This window comes from Trichosurus vulpecula, chromosome 6 (assembly GCF_011100635.1).
Source record: "Trichosurus vulpecula isolate mTriVul1 chromosome 6, mTriVul1.pri, whole genome shotgun sequence".
In the NCBI taxonomy this organism is placed as follows: Eukaryota; Metazoa; Chordata; class Mammalia; order Diprotodontia; family Phalangeridae; genus Trichosurus; species Trichosurus vulpecula.
Genome location: NC_050578.1, coordinates 108,965,017 through 108,982,039, shown reverse-complemented (window position 1 = coordinate 108,982,039; position 17,023 = coordinate 108,965,017). Strand labels below are relative to the sequence as shown.

Sequence of the window (17,023 nt, the reverse complement as noted above, 5' to 3'; positions counted from 1 at the left end):
TCTCTCACTCTCCTTCTGTCTCTCCCCCAACTCTCTCTCTCTCTCTGTGCGTGTGTGTGTCTCTCTCTTTCTCTCTTTCTGTCTCTGTCTCTGTCTCTCTCTCTCTGTCTGTCTGTCTCTCTCCTGCGTCTGTTTCTCACAACAATACCAGTGGAGCACATAGGCTGGCTATCCCTTACTCTTGACCCATGACCAACTCAACTTCTTTTTCCATATACACATTTCTTTAATGATATCCTTAACTCCCATCTTCTTCATAGTCTCCTATTTGCTGTGTATTGCAACCTGGTAATATCCACCATGCAACTCCATTACCTATTTAGTAATATATTGGCAAGCAATATTCAGGACAGATTGAAGATGGTTCATTTAACAGTAGAAAATAAAATGCCGTAAAGGTGGCAAAATAGATTAAAACCCAACCCATGGAGGAAGCTCTAAGAACTTGAATGTAATAACTGATGACAAATTAAAAATGCAAAATGAACAGTAGCAACGCTTTCTTTTTGTATAATGGAAATCTGGGAATCTCTAGGATTCATTATTTCTGTGTTTTGGCTATTCCTATGGGCTAAGGAAATGGGGGAGGAGTCCCTCACGATCATAGCATCTTTTCATTTAAGATATTCCAGACCCCATGTAGAACACAGCTCCAAACATCCTCTAATTTAGTACTAGGGTTTCTTCATTTCTTTCTTTCACCTTTGCTGTCTTTCAGTCTTATTTCTTACGAAGAAATGGCAAAGAGTATAATTATATAGCACTTTGCTACTTGGAAGGAGCTCAAAAAGACTTCAGGCTCGATATCTTATTTTACCTCTCAGTGCCTTTCTGCGGTAGGTAGGAAGAGGAGATTATTCTCCCAAATACATGTGGAGAAAAATGGAAGCCCTTAGAGGTTAAGTGATTTATCCAAGGTCCTAGAAAACTTTCACTTCAGACTCAGTTAAACATTTCTAACAAAAACATTTATATTATTGCTCAGCAAAAGAATTCCTTAGAGACTACATGAACTCAAACAGCAAGATTTCTTAGAGATCTTCCAGTCCAATCTTCTCATTTGGCAGATGAAAAACAAGAGCTGTTCCATGTCTGTGTGCTCCGTCTGCCCCAATTAGATAGAAGATTTCTTGAGGACAGGAGCTATGCCTTCTATTTGCAATGATATTTCTTTTTTAAAAATTAATTTTATTTTTTTCAAACAATGAAAATCTGCCTTCTCTTCTTCTCACTCCTCCCAAAAAGAAAAACCAAAATCAAACCCTTATTCTAAAAAAGTATAATCAAGCAAAACCCATTCCCTCACAGGCTGTGTCCGAAAATTGTCTTAACCTGCACAATGAGTCCGTGACCTTTCTGTCAGGAAGTGGGTAACACTGCAGTAATATTTCAATTAGCCACAATGGAGAATGGCCAATTCAGGACAATTGAATTTTCTGATTAATTGAAACACCTTTTTTTTCAACCTTGGATGTTGAATACTCATTCCCAATTTCCTCCTATTCTACAGGGGCTGGAGGTAATCCAGATCCTCCCACAATCACGGCCCATTGGGAACATCAAATAGACAGAAATAGTCTCTGTACTTGATTTTAAGGCGGTGATGGGCCTCTAGTCCTGTTGAACATGAGGAATGGCAACAAACCCTGTGGGCAAAGTTTTGGCCTGTCTGGGCACTGTCCTTTTTCACCAGTTTTGCTGATCTTTGTTTTGTCTTTAGAGTCTTATTTCTACATCCACCTTCAGATCCTATTGCTTCCCCGGTGCCATCACCAAATCATACAATCTCAGCAGTGGAAGAAGCCTCATTTGTTGTTGAGTAAGAACCACACGTACAAAATCCCCTTTGTGTGTGTGTGTTATATCCTCCAGTAGAATGGAAGCTCCTTAGGGACAGTTACTGGCTCATTTTTGTCTTCATATCCCCAGAGTCTAGCACAGTACCTGACATATGGTAGGCATTTAATAAATGTTTGCTGAATTGCAGTGAATCCTAACATCTGGCAATCTAACATTTTGCTTAAACACCTATAACGAGTGGGAATCTACTATCTTCCAAGGTTCAACCCATTACATTTTTGAAGAGACAGGGCTGCTAGGTGGCCACAGCGTATAGAATGCTGAGCCTGAAATCAGGAAGACTCATCTTTGTGAATTCAAATCTGGCCTCAGATGTTTACTAGCTGTGTAACCCTGGGCAAGTCACTTAACCCGATTTGCCTCAGTTTCCTTATGTGGAAAATGAGCTGGAGAAGGAAATGGCAAACCACTCCAGTATCTCTGCCAAGAAAACCCCGAATGGGGTCGTGAAGAGATGGACATCACTGAAATGATTGAACAACAACAAAAATCATTTAGAAATCTTTCATGACATCTTGCAAACATCTGCCTCCTTGTAACTTGCACTGATTCCTTCTATTTCTAATCCCTCTTCTACAACCACTCTTCAGATACCTAAAGGCAGCCATAAACCTTATCTTCTCTTCTCCAAACCCAACGTGCTCAGTGTTTCAAAAAGTGATCCTCCTTAGGAATGAGCTCAAAAAAATAAAAAAGAAAAAGAAATAAAAACAAAACAAAACAAAAAACCAACCAAACAAAAAAAGGAATGAGCTCAAGTCCTCCTAAATCATTTTGGTCTTTCTCCATGCACTCCCGGTTTGTCAATATCATCCCTAAATGTGATATTGAACAGAACACGCTATCCTAGCTGTGGTCTGACCAGAGCATTCTAGTCAATGCAGTGCCACAAGGCATTAGCTTTTGGGGATGATCTTCATACAGCTGCCTCGTGTCGAGTTCACAGTCCATCCACTACAAGTGACAGATTGTATTGCATAGCCACATCTCCCCCATTCTTGAACTTGTGAAGTTGATTTTCTGAATCCAAATATCATGCTGTACATTTATCTTTTTATTAATTTTCATCCTACTAGATTTGATCCATCATCCTAACCTGCTGAGATCTTGTTGGATGCCGACTCTGTCACTCTACACGTGTGATGTTCTCTGAGCTTTGCGATAACCACAACTTTGACAATCCCACCATTTATGCTTTTATCTACGTAAATGATAAAAGTGTTGTACGTAACCGGGCTAAGGGCAGAGGCACTCGTTAAGAGACCTACCTCCATGTCGATATTGAACCACTAAAAACTAATTACTCTTTAGGTATTGTAATTCAATCCGTTCTAAGTTTATCTAAATACACTGTCATATGCCCTACATCTCTCCATTTTGTACTTTGCTGAAATATAGATTAACGATAGCTATTACATTCAACCGATCTACCAGTCTACTAACCGTGTTTAAAAAGAAAGTGAGGTAAGTTTGACATTTGGGAACCTATGCTGATTCTTTGTGAGTGTTACTTCTTTTCCATTTCTTTAACAGTATGCTGCAGAATTTTCTCAGAAATTGAAGTGAAGTCCAGGTCACTGGCCTGGAGTTTGGAAAAACTTCAGTTACTTCACTTTTTTTAAAAATCAGGGCAGCATTTTCATTGCTCCAGTCCTGGACTGTTTACTGTTCTCCATAGTCTTTCAAAGACCATTCTTATAGATAAATAATTGCATTAGTCTATTTTTTCTGTACCCTAAAATGCAGTTTTCCTGGGCTTGGTGACATGAATGTATTGAGAATACCTAGGTACTTTCTTGTTATCTTCCAACTTACCTTGATTTTTAACTGCTCACCTTCTTTCATTTTGTCCTTCCTAGTCCATACGTCATTCACCTTAATAGAGAAAAGAGACAAAAAAAAAATAAGGGTTAACATACTAGTGGGGTCCCTGGAGTTATAATGCTAGAAAGATAATCCTTTACCCCAACCCTTTAGGGATACCTCAAGATGATCCCCCAGGAGACACACCTCCATTCTCCGGAGATCCAACCAGTGGGAGTGGATCTTGGGAAACATTTCTAAAAGGATCAGTCCATTTTCTTGCATTAACTAGTCTAGGGAATATGACTGGATTTTAAGAATTGAGTGCTCCAGGATCATGACTCTTCTTTTATATAATAGGGGTAAAAGGTATAGAAGGTTGGACTGAATGTCAGATGGTCAACAAGCACTTGTTAAGTGTTTACAATTTTGCCAGGCATCATAGTAAGCTCTGGGAAAAGAAAGGCAAAAGCAGTCTCTGCATTCAAGGGTCTCACATCGTAATGATGGAGAAAAATATAAAATAACTAGGTACATACAAGATATATACAGCATAGATAGAAGGGAATTTCAGATAGATTGCTGGGAAGATTTAGAAAGGCCTCCTGAAGAAGATGGGATTAGAACTGATTTTTTCTTTTAAATTAAATTTTATTTTTTCCATGAATGAAAATAGATTTTCTCTTTCTACCACTTCCCATCTACCCCACCCCATATTGATAAAAAAAGAAAGCTTTTGTTGATGGTTGTTGATGATGGCACCCTTGACAGAAATAGCAAAGTCTGGAAGAAGGGTGTTTTTTTTGGAAAAATAATGAATTCTGTTTTGGACATGTTAAGTTTGAGAAGCCTATGGGATATCCAGTTCAAATGTCCAATAGGTAGTTGACAATATAGGCCAAAAACTCGGGAGAGAAACTTGAGCTGGATAAGGGAGGTTTGAGAGTCATCTTAATAGAGACAATAATTTAACTCATAGGAGCTAAATGAGGTCACCAAGGAACAATGTGTAGGGAGAGGAAAGAAAAAGACTCTGTACAGAGCTGAGGGTAACTTCCATCAGGGACATTCTTTTTGACATGATAAACTGATGGACAAGAAATTAATTGAGATTTTCTATCTGAGTTGGAATCCTTAAACGTTGACCCTATTTTTTTTTCCAGATGCACCAAGTTGTGACTCCTGATATTTGCCTTCCTGCACATGGGAAAAATCTTGGTAAGCTCAGAACTTCGACTTCACTATCTATTTTGTCAGAGTACTCTGCTTTAATTTTAAGAATCATCCCAGTTGTTATTTTATGCCTTCCACGGCTGAGTATTCAGAAGTTGGTTGTCCATTTTAGGGGTAGGCCAGGCCTTTTGCTTAATTTCCTTTTCTACCCAGAGCTATGCCTAGGGTAGGGAAGTCAGGCTTTATCCTAGGGGGCTGAATTTTGGGAGTGCCTGTAACATTTGCAGGTCTTCAAACCTACAAAACAACTAGTCTAGCAAACTAGCCAACTAGTCAAACAAAAAACAAACAAATAACTAGTCTAGCAAGAATAATCAATTCAAATATATTCTACTCAATGGCACAGCCTTCCTGCCTCCCAACATTGTCACCCTGCCCTATCTGGACGACTCTTTGGTCTGGTCCCTATTCCCATTCCGACTCCCTCGGATGGTATGTTTTTTGGGGCTTGCCCCGGACATAATTCGTGTACCTTGTCTAAAGGGCAAAACTTGCTAGTTACATCTCTGCCTCCAGTAGAGGTGAGTGATCTGGATAAAAGTTTGATTTGGGGGAGGAAGGTGAAACTCTTGACTTGTTGTGGGAGAGGCAGTGGAAGTTGAGTGGAAAGAATTTGAATCCAACACCAGAGTTGTAATCTGGGCTCTGCCATTTACTAGCTATGTGGCTTTGGGCAAATCATTTTCCACTCTGAGCCTCAACTTTCCTCATATAAAATGGGAATGAAAATACACTATATCCCTGCAAGGGCTGGTGTGAGGATAAAATAGATATAATGTGCTCAAAGTGCTTCATAACCTATAAAGTGGAAGCATTTATTGAAATCAAATTTTGGGTCTGGATAGATTTCATTTGCTCACATAATTCCTGAATATTTTCACAATAAATAATCACCTCTTCTCCATTCTAGATTTCCGATCAAGGTCGGCAGTGTACAATAGCACAAAGAGCTCGAATCCAAGAAGGAGGGCCTTTCCAGGACAAGTAGGCATCCTTTCCTAATCATGAAGTGGGGTGGAGGTGGGGAATGTGGGAATGGAGAAGAGGAGAGACACATCAAGGTAATCTGTGAGCTGTAGTCAAGTGGAAATTTGGGTCATCCTGCCTCAGCAACCAATCAATCTACCAGCCCATACTATGTATCAAGCACTATGTTAAGGATCAGAGATACAAAGTAAAAACAAAACTAGTCTCTGCCCTCAAGAAGCTTACTTTCTAATGAAGTAAACTTCCTGATAGCGTCATAGTCCACTTCCCCATAAATATTTTTTAAAATACTTTTATTGCTATTCTTTTGATTTTGTGTCATAGACCTCCTTCCCATCCCTCCTAGGGAGCCCTCCTTTATAACAAAGAGTAAAAAAGAAGGGGAAAAACCAGAGCAGCAAAACTAACCCACATATTGAAAAAGTTTGACCTTACCGGAAGCGTTCCATACCCATAGTTCCCCACCTTAACGAAGAATGGAGGGAGGTCCCTTCTGAAATCTTTTCTTTGAGGGAGACTCTTAAGTCTTCTGATTTTCTGGAAATGAGGCACAGAACAGTATAAGTTTGTGGTTATTAAAATGTCTGTTGTCCTGCCAAAGTCACCTCCATTCAATGACTTCTTTCGAGAATTGTCTCATAGTTAGGGCAATCTCATAGTAAAATTGTATTTTCAAGGTGTCAGCTATCTAATCCGAGAAATTAATCAGTGGTAATGTCTTAGTAAGAGAGGTTTTACTCAGTCTCTTTCTGCTCTCACATAACAAGTGAATTTTTCTCAATGGCCTTCCAGAGACAATGCACTGATCTTTGAGTTCAAGTAAATGATTTTAATTATTCTGGGTCCAATGGGAAGGGAGTACAATATCATTATAATAATTTGGAATTGGAATTGGAATTCCAAGGGCATGCAATATCATTGTAATTGTAATTCCAATAAATTGGAAATAATTGGATGCAGTTAACACTCTGCAATGGTTCTCAGATCATAATACATAGGTAGTTACTTGCCTTGCCTACTTACTTATAGGGCTGTTGTGGTTCTTCAAGAACAGAGAAGATTCTCCCAACATATTACCATTAGTATTCAGTAGGAGTTTTCCTGAGAAAGTGAGATCTAGAAATCTGAATCTTAAAGGACTTTATTATATAGTTACTTTACTTTAGAAGAATAGATAAAATCCTGTTGATTCTTTTTATTGGTAATTTTTTGGAAGGGAGCAAACACGTCCAGTTTTTCCAACTTTTAACATAGAGGGCATGCAAGACTTTGATGAAATTAGATCATAATCTCCCACTTCTTTAGCATCAATAATATTGAGAAGTATTCCTGGAGAAAGGCGTTTCTTCATTCACCATCACCATCACCACCAGCAGGATTTGTGTAGGTCTCAGTATCTTTGTTTTTGTTTTCTGGTCTGTACCTTTGATTTTGTGGGTGTAAGGATCTTGTAGGAAACTCCCTTCTCTGGTACAGGTCAGTACTTCCTCATAACTTAGAGAGCTGCTTGAGAAGTTAAGCAACTTTTTCATGGTCACACATCTAGTACATGTCAGAGGTAAGACTCTTCTCCCTCATCCTTTTCTGGTTTTGGATGATAGTTTTGTGCCATTTTTTGCAAGTAATTCATCTATGGTTATATTTATTCTACAGACTATATCTACCACATTTCTTTCTATCATCCTTTGAATTACCTAAAATTTTGATTCCTTAGAAACTGAGACATGCCACAATTCATAGCCATATTGTATACCCAAGGTCATATATATATGTGTATATATATTAAAGGGATGCCTTTTGTTTCAGAGAAAATTTGGGGATCATTGAAAGCTTGGCCCAAGTTCCCAAAGACAAGCCAGTTCTTTCTCCTCCTCAAATTCAATGCTGGATCCAGTTCATTGTCTTCTTATAGGATACATGTTCTAACATACCAAAAGGCTCTCCATTGAATTGTAGGCCATAATTTAAACAAATGGTACTGTTCATTCACTTGTTTTTTTCCTATGTGAATAATTAGGCCAAACTCTTGAATAATATGGAATATCATTATAGATGTATAGAATATATGTAATATATTCTCTCTTATGTGTATATATGTATATATGTACATATATATATATGTGTGTGTGTGTATGTATATATATATATATGTATATAGAATATAGAAAACTCTACAATGACCTAAGGATTGACACAATGTCACCCCCAAACAAGGGTCATATAGAGCAAGAGTTTTCAACTATTTGTATGTCATTGACCCCTCAGGCCTTCTGGTAAAACATGTGGATGCCTTCATAGAATAAGACTTTTAAATATGTTAAATAAGTAAGATTACAAAGGATCCCAATTATATTAAATACAATGATCAAAATATTTTTAAAAAATAAATTCATAGATCCCATGTTAAGAACAACTGACCTCTCTAGTCATTGGGTCAGGAGTTGATATCGTTTTGGAATAGCATTCGAGAATCCGGGGTCACCTCTATACCCCAATAGGGTATTCGAGGAGTATTTTTGTCTTAATAAAAACAGTGATAACAGTGGTGACAATAATTATCATAGCTGAGATTTATACGCTGCTATAGAGTTCTTGAAGTATGCTACATAATTCATTTCAATTAAAAAAGTATTTCCTTTGTTCAGGGCACTGTTCTAGGTGCTAGGGATATAAAAGCAAAAACCATTCATTCTCTGCTTTCAAAGAGCTTACATTCTGCTCAGGTATCTAACATGTAAACAGATAAATATAGGATAATTTGGGAAGTGAGAGAGTATCCACAAATGGGGAATTCAAAAAAGGCTCCACAGGAAGTGGGCCCCGAGCTGAGTCTTGCAGAAAGCTAAGGAATCTAAGAGGAAAAAATGAGGAAGGAGTATATTTCATCAAAAGGGAATGGTCTGTGGAAAAGCATGAAGGCAGGAAATAGAATACTGAGTTTGGGGAACAAATAGCCAGACTAGCTGTAATGCTGTAATGAGGAAAGGGGTGAAATGAGTCTGGGAAGGTTTTCTGGAACCAGATGTCAAGAAGACAATCTGGAAGTTGCCTTTTTTTTCTTATTTTCTTTGATGATTTAGTGAGGTTAAACTATTTTCCAAGGTTTCTTTCCCAGTTGTTTCTTTTTTTTTTTTTGGCCTATCTTTCATATATCTTTTCTCTTTGTCCATTCAAGACTGAATATTGCCTTTACAGAATTCTATAGATTTTGAAGTTTCTTTGACATGTTTGTCACAATTTCTCCCCAGTCTGTTAATTTTCATTTTATCATAATGATCATTAATATTGTTTTTCACCGTATAGAATTTTTAAAAAATTGTATAACCAAATCTGTCCATCTTATTCCCAGTAATTTTTTCTATTTCACCTATAGATAAGATTTTCTCTCTCCTTTACATTTGGGATAAGTGGGATAAAATAGTCTCTGTTTTCCTTAATGAACTTTGTAGAACTAAAAATCACACACCATCCTAGATGGATTGAGGGTTCCTCTTTCAGGACCGTCCAGATGAATTTCTTGTAAGCCAGCCAATCTAATTGCTCTGATCACTTGATATGGTTTCAATTAAGATTCCTCATCATAGCACACATAAGATACAGAGGTTCTTCCAAGAGGTATCACCATTACTTGCATGTGCCCCTCCCCCCAAGCACCCTCGACCCTAACTCTTAGAGAATCTCAGGCAGAGATATGAAACCTTATGCCTAATCAGTCACAGAGCTCAGTGTTAGACTAAGTGATAATCAATCACCTTTTTCTAACTACCACGTTCCACATGCTCAGGAACGTGTCTGATCCTGCAAAGGAAAGGAAGTCATGATGTTGAGGATAATTATTGGTTCATTCATTTGCCCATTCCAAATATCCAATAGATATTTATTGAGCCTCTGCTATTTCCAAATCCCAGCTCTGCAACTGGACTTAGGTCTAGTTTCAAAAAATTATTGATAATGAGATCAATTGTGGTGATTGATCTTAATTTCAGAGAAAAGGTAATTAAACATAATTCCCTTCTCTCGGTAGAGAAGTGGGTGGGCTATGGAAGTGGGAGGCTGCATATGCTATAAAATGAGGTAATTTTTATTTTCTTATCCTGTTTTTCTTCATTATATCATGTGGGGGAAGGTAAGTTAGAAAATGGTAGTGGTTGTAAAAAGCAAATGGTATCAATATAACTTTTTTAAAGGGGAGAAGATCTGTGTTAAGAGACGTCAACTTTTGGATTTGACTAATGTGGTAATTTATTTTTCAGGAGATAAATATTAAGGGATTTATTTTCCATTTTAAAAAAACATATTCGATGGGTAGGAGCATATCGGGATAATTAATTTTAAAATATCTATTATTCGAGAAATAAATATAACGAACTAAAATACTTGAGGGAAAAGTGTATTACTGATCATTTTCAACTGCCAGGTGATAGAAAATTCTTTTTTCTTGCAAGAAAATTTGCAAAATTAGACCTGCCCACATTTATCAGCCTCCTGGTAAGAGAAAGAGAATAGCTGCTGGTGGGGATTATAAGAAAATATAAACACCTACCTATGGTAAAACAAGCTTTAAATATAGTTTTTAGCATATAAGCCAAGAAACAAGAAATCAACTAGAGAGTATATATTACTTTCTCATAGAATCAGAGCTAGAAAAGACCACAGAAATCTAGAGTCCAACCTCCTTATTTTACAGATAAGGAAACTGAGATCCTGAGAGGTTAAGTGACTTCTCCCAGTCATACAGCTAGTAAGCACATGAGGAAAGATTTGAACCCTGGTCATTGGAAGTCCAAGGCCAGTGACCACAGCACTAAGTCATACTGCCTCTCAAATCTTATTTCCTGATTTGCAATGGGCAAAGCCACTACTCAAGGTTTTGTTTAAGACTTAGGAATCTTGTTCAGAGTTCTATTCTAGAGGACAAAAAGGATTTCATCACTGTCAGCCTGATTTATTTGTATCATGCCTTCCTGTTACTAATTCTCTATTATCCCCTTTGTATGACTTTTAACTTTCTGACCATGCACACATGTACACATACAGAATTACACACAGTCTATCTCCTTTCTCTCTAATTAAATTTTTATCTCTTTGCTGGATGAATTCCCCCCTGACACCTTCTCATCTTTCCCCTCCTAGCTGGTAATGAGGTTCAGACTTCACATGGCATTTTGTTTTGTACCCTCCCAATGTCCTTAGCACATAACGCTCTGTGTTATGGATTCATTTGTTTCTTATTCCCCTATTGCATGGTAAACTCTGTGATGGCAGAGATTATGTCTTTCCTAAAGTTTTTGTCTCTCTGGTGTCTAGTGAAGTGTCTTGCAGACAGCTGATGCTTAATAAATGTTTGTTGAATGAATGAATGAATCTAAGAATCTTTCATAATCACAGCTGACATTGATACAGGGCCTCATAGTTTTGCAGTGAGGTCACAATGGAAAGGGTACTGAATTTGGAGTGAGAGGGCATCAGTTGGAATCCTGGCTCTCCTACTTACAGCTTCTGTGACCTTCTCATCTGATCCTTGTAGCAACTCTGTGGTAAGGGCACTATGGCGAGAACTGTCATCCTTAGTTTTTCCTTTTGAATTTATTTCCAAATTAATGGGCATGTCTTTTCAATCCTTCCCATCACCCCAATTTAAAAGAAAAAGAAAAACAAATCCCCTGCAACACGTATGGATAGTCAAGCAAAACAAATTCCCATATTGTTCATGTCCAAAAACGGACTTCTCATTCTGTACCTTGAATCCATCATTTCTCTGCAGGAGATGGGCAGTCTAGAGCATCACTGGTTCTCTGGAATTATGCTTGGTCACTGAACAGATGAGGGATCTGGGGTTCTTCAAAGTTGTTTGTCTTTGCAGTGCGGTTGTCACTCTCAGTTTTATAAGTGTGGAAACTGAGCCTGAGAGCTTAGGTGACTTGTGTGTGTCAAATACTAACGGGTGTCAGAGGGGTTGGAACCCAAGGCTTTGCTGATTCCAAGCCCAGCATTCTTTCCACGAAACCTAGCGTAGATCAGGGTAATCCTGAAATGGCTCTAGATGGAACTAAAACGTGCCTTATTCCATTAAAGCCGCCAATTATTTCTGCTTACTCCATCCATTAGGCCACACTGTTTCAAGAGAGGTAGTAACTGCTTTTTTATTCCCTCTCTGACCTAGCCTCAGTCTGTTTTTTTGGCTTCTTTTGTTGTTGGTTTTTGGCTCCCCTCCTCCCTTTCCCCTCCTGGCCATAAGATTTAATTTGGGCTTTTAAACTGAAACCAGGTGCTACATATAACAAAGGCAAAGTAATAATCAGGAGAGGCTGTGTGTGCAGCCCCTGCGGAATGTGCTGGGTTCATGACTCAGGCTCTCCTGGCAAAGACAGCTCACTGAGCAAATCACAGAAGTAGGCGGCAAAGAGCCCAGACCAGGCCGATTTGGCCTTACCAGGCCAGACAGAGCTTGTTCTTCTGGGGGGCTGGAAAAGGGCCTTGGAAATAGGCTCTAATTCAGTCTATATGCCTGAAGCCTAACAGAGTTTTGAGTTTAGTTTTTTTGTTCAATGCTGCTAAACAAGTTTCAATTTTTTAATGAATAATATTTTATTTTTCCCCAATTACATTTTTTTTAAAAATTCAATTAACAAGCATTTATTTTTTTTCTCCTTCCCTCCTCACCCCCAATTTAAAAGAAAAAAGTAAAAGGAAAGCCCTTCTAATAAAAATGAGTAGTCAAGCAAAACAAATTCCCAGATTGTTCATGTCCAAAAAGGTATGTCTCATTCTACAGCTTTAATTCATCACCTTTCTGTGAGGCAGAAGGTAGTAGAGTTCATTATCCATCCTCTGGAATCAAAGTCAATCATTGCACTCATCAGAGTTCCTAAGTCTTTCAAAGTTGTTTGTCTTTACTATGTTCACAGTGAGTTATGCTCACTCTGTAGCCCAATTGCTTATCAGAATGTCTGGCACATGTAAGTGCTAAATAATGCTTGCTTGCTTCCTTCCTTCCTTCCCTCCCTCCCTTTCTGCCTTCCTCATTTCACTCTGCATCAGTTCATAGAAGTCTTCTCAGGTTTTTCTGAACCTATCCTATTTGTCATTCTTTACGGCACAATGGTGTTACATTACATTCATGTAATGAATTTATTCATCCATTCCCCAGTTGATGGACACCCAGCTAATTTTCTGTTCTTTGTCACTACAAAAAGAGTGGCTATACTATAATATTACAAAGATGTTTTATACCTGTGGGCCTGATAGTTTTTGAAGGATCTCCATGTGGGAAAAGGCTTAGACTTATTCCATTTTATCCCAAAGAGTGACATCTGGAGCAACAGGTAGAAGTGATGAAGAGAGAAATTCAGTCTCGATGAAAGGAAAAACTTCCTAATAATTAGAACCGTTCCAAAGGGGATTAATTACCCAGGAAGGCAGTAGCTTTCTCCTTACTCTCAGTCTTTAAGCAGCCTGGCTGACTTCACCAGTATACTACAGAGAGGATTCTCTTCAGTTCTGGGCTAGACAAAATGGCTAGCTGTTGAGGTTCCTTCCTACTGTGAGATTCTAGGCTTAGTCAGTTAAACCTAATACTCCAGGGACCAGGGGATGACTGGGAAAGGAAACTGGGCATTAAGGTAGTTCAGGGAAAGAAAAATGCTTCAGACCCTTAGGGGCCAGGAAAGTGGAGAAGAGATCTTGATGAATTCTGGCTAACAATGAATAATAACATTATGTTGTATGGAAAGTAACATACAAATGAAGACCTATTATTTTTGAGACAACAGCTGGGTACTTCCCTTATACAGCCCTTGATGTGGAGTCAGAGAACCTAGCTCAGAGCTTGACTCTGCTCCTTAGCAGCTGTGGCCCCTCTGCTGGGAGGGCTTGCCAAGCCCCTTTCAGGGAGGTTGATCTGCCTTAGGTGTCTACCTGACATCACCTGTGGCTCCAAGAAGCTGTAGAATGAGCAACAGCCACATGCTGGTAAACTGTCTCAGCAGACGGGCTAAACCAGATTGAGTGTAACCAACAGGCTTCACACCCATTGGTAAGTTAGGGGAGTGTCTGCCCCAAGCATGTGAAGAGTACCCCTAGCAGAACAGGAGCTTAAAAACAATTTGTTCCAATGGTCACGAAGGTGGCTGAAGCAGGCACTGCGGAGTGCTCAGAGCTCGGTGAGACATCGAAGATGCCAAGGTCATCCATCGCATCTTGATCATCTTGACTTTTGCCTTGCCACTGGACTTCAGTGACTCAGGAAGAGAGAGGGAGGCTCACAACTTTATGCAACTCTGTCTTACATCCAATTCACACAGGAGTCAAGACATGGCCCCATGATGTCATTGGTCCTCTTCAAATGCAAAGGACAAACAATAATAACAACTTTCAGAAGGAAAATGAATCTTAAATGGCATAAATGAGTTCTCCACTGGGCAGATTACCCCTCCCTTTTCCTTTTCATGTAATGCCTACTTGAAACCCCCCTCCCCCAATTGCCTATATCCATCCCTGCTGGAACTATCCCTTAATTGCAGGAAAGGCTCTGCTTAGCTTTTTCATTAACTTCTACTTACCTGGTAAAATGGGGTCTTTGAAGACCCCATGATTTCATAAATATTTATAGTGTGAACAGGCAGCACCCTAGTTATGGAAGAGAATGGACTCATTCAGTTTTTATTTATGACTCGACACTTGTGTGAGTGACATGCGTCATTGGGGCCTGCCTCCCCATCTGCTTTCCTGCAGCGTGTTTGGGAAGTGATTATTCCTGCAGGCCAGATTTAGTTCTCTTTCTCTATCCCCAACCCCAGCTTCCCCAAACCCAAACCCAGCAGATCTTGTGGTCTAAGAGTTCTCGGATCAGTTCCTCCACTTGTCTCTCTTTCCCAAACTCATCAGATCCTAAGGGCTCAGTTAGCATATTTATGCAAACGACTCACAGACCTCTATATCAATCACCTGACCTCCAGTCCTGCATCACCAACTGCCTACTGACCTCTTGGATATCTTCATGTCCCATAGGTATCATAAGTAACCTATTCAAAATAGAAGCCAGTATCTTTCCTCTAACTTTCCTATGACTGATAAGGGCACTCACATTCTTCCAGTCACACAGATTTGAAACCTTGCTGTGACTCTCAGACTTTTCCCTTGCTCTCCTCCCCTGCCCCCAATCCCATCCAATCTGTTGCCAAGTCCTATTGTTTCTGCCTCCATATTTCTTGCATCTGTTCCCTTCTGTCCACTCCATGGACAGGCTACCACTTGTGTCCAGGACGCCATTGCATCTCACTGAACCATTACAATAGCCTTGGAATTGTTTTTTTTTCCTTCTCTAGTTTATCTCCAATTCATCCCCCAAATAGTTGCCAAGTTGATATTCTTAAGTCACTGGCCACACCATGTCATTCCTCAAGAAATTCCCAGGGCTCTCTGTTACTACCTTTAGGATAAAATATGAACTCTTCATATTCTGCCTTCCTCTTCCTTTTCCAGAAAGATTTGGCTTTACTCTTCCCTAATGCACCCTATGATCCAACCAAACTGACCTAATGGGTCTTTCATGCTATTCTTTCTTCCACATCCTTGCCTTTGAACAGTCTGTCATTCATGCCTGGGGAATCTTCTCTCCTTGCCTTAACTTTTTGCAGTCCTTCACTCATTTGAAGTCTTATCCCAATTGCCACATCCTGTAGAGGCCTATTTGGACCCCCCAGTATTCCTCCCAAATTATGGTAATGCAATTAGTACTATCCTAACTATATAGATATAGATATGGATGTGGATACGGACATAGATATAGATGTGGACGTGGATATGGATGTGGATGTGGATGTGGATGTGGATGTGGATGTGGACGTGGATATGGATATAGATAAAGAGGCTCAGAAAGATCAACTGTCTTGTGCACCTAGCTAATAAATACCAGAACCATAATATTATATCTCTAGAGGGCTGTTGTTATTGATGTTCAGTTGTTTTAGTCTTGTCCGACCCTTCGTGACTTCATCTGGGGTTTTCTTGGAAAAGATAATGAGGTAGTTTGCCATTTCCTTCTTCAGTCAGTTTTACAGATGAGGAAACTGAGGCAAAGAAGGTAAAGCGACTTTCCCAGAGTCATACAGCTAGTAAGTATCTGAAGCCACATTTGAACTCAGGGAGATGAGTCTTCTTAACTCCAGGCCTGGCGCTGTATGGCGCCACCTGGCTGCAAAGGCTTACAAAGCTGCTTCCTCACAGCTGCCAGCAAGCTTGTCAAGGCTTGTCTCTAGACCTGTGTGGTGTAGGTAAGTCACTTAGCCTCTCTAATGAGGGAGTTGGAGTAGTTGACCTCAGGGGACCCCTTGCAGATTTAAATCTATACTTTGACCCTAAGAAGTGAGTAGTAGAAATATCCTTAACCCCATTTTGCATATAGCGTTGGGAGAGTTGAAAGACAACTAGAACAAAGAAGGAAACACTGAAGTGTTCATAACTCCCTTTCCCCAGTCCAGGGAGCTAAATCACACTAGTAGGGTTTTTGCTCATCAGTGAGCACAGGATTTGAGTGATTGACAGAGCTGCCCTATGGCAGTCTTCCTTGGGAATACCACTGATCAGAGTCTCACTCCTGTCTGGTGCCATATTTTGTGGGGCTCAGGGAAAATGAGCTGGGATAGATTATGTGAGCCTGTTGGCTAGTCGTGGGTCAAAGTCACTGATGGAGTCACAGGTCATATGTGAAGAGCTAGAAAGGATTTGGACAACACCTTGTTTGAGTCCCTCATTTCACCAATGAGAGGAACTGACTTGGCCAAGGACACAGAAGTAATAAGTAAGAGTCTGAATTGAAGCTCAGGTCCCCTGGCTTTAAAACCAACACTTAGTAGTTTCTTGAACTCCTTGGCTTTCTCCTCTCTCTGAACACTTGGTCCCTTTGAGGAGTGAACGTTAGCTTCCCTGCCTGTGGCCCTGCTAGGAAAGGGGACAGGCCTGTCTGACAACAACCCTTCCCTCAGCTGACTGGTTGTGGTGGAGCTACATGGTCTGCCTCCTGGTCTTTATAGCAGGCCATGCTAGGCAGTGATGAGACCCATCAGGCCTCACTGGCTGGCTCAGATTGGCTCGGCCACCTACTGTTTATCCTGAGCAGTGGTAGGGCCTGGCACCGAGG

General features: G+C 39.8%; 1 protein-coding gene across 1 annotated transcript in view; it reads left to right on the top strand.

Annotated features, from left to right (window-relative positions):
• Window positions 1-17,023, top strand: part of C6H4orf51 (chromosome 6 C4orf51 homolog) — a 76,777-nt gene that overhangs the window by 42,477 nt on the left and 17,277 nt on the right. The window contains exons 4-5 of the mRNA XM_036765685.1: window positions 4,827-4,881; window positions 5,807-5,880. Of these exons, the coding sequence (XP_036621580.1) occupies window positions 4,827-4,881; window positions 5,807-5,880 (129 nt within the window). The remainder of the gene's footprint in view (window positions 1-4,826; window positions 4,882-5,806; window positions 5,881-17,023) is intronic.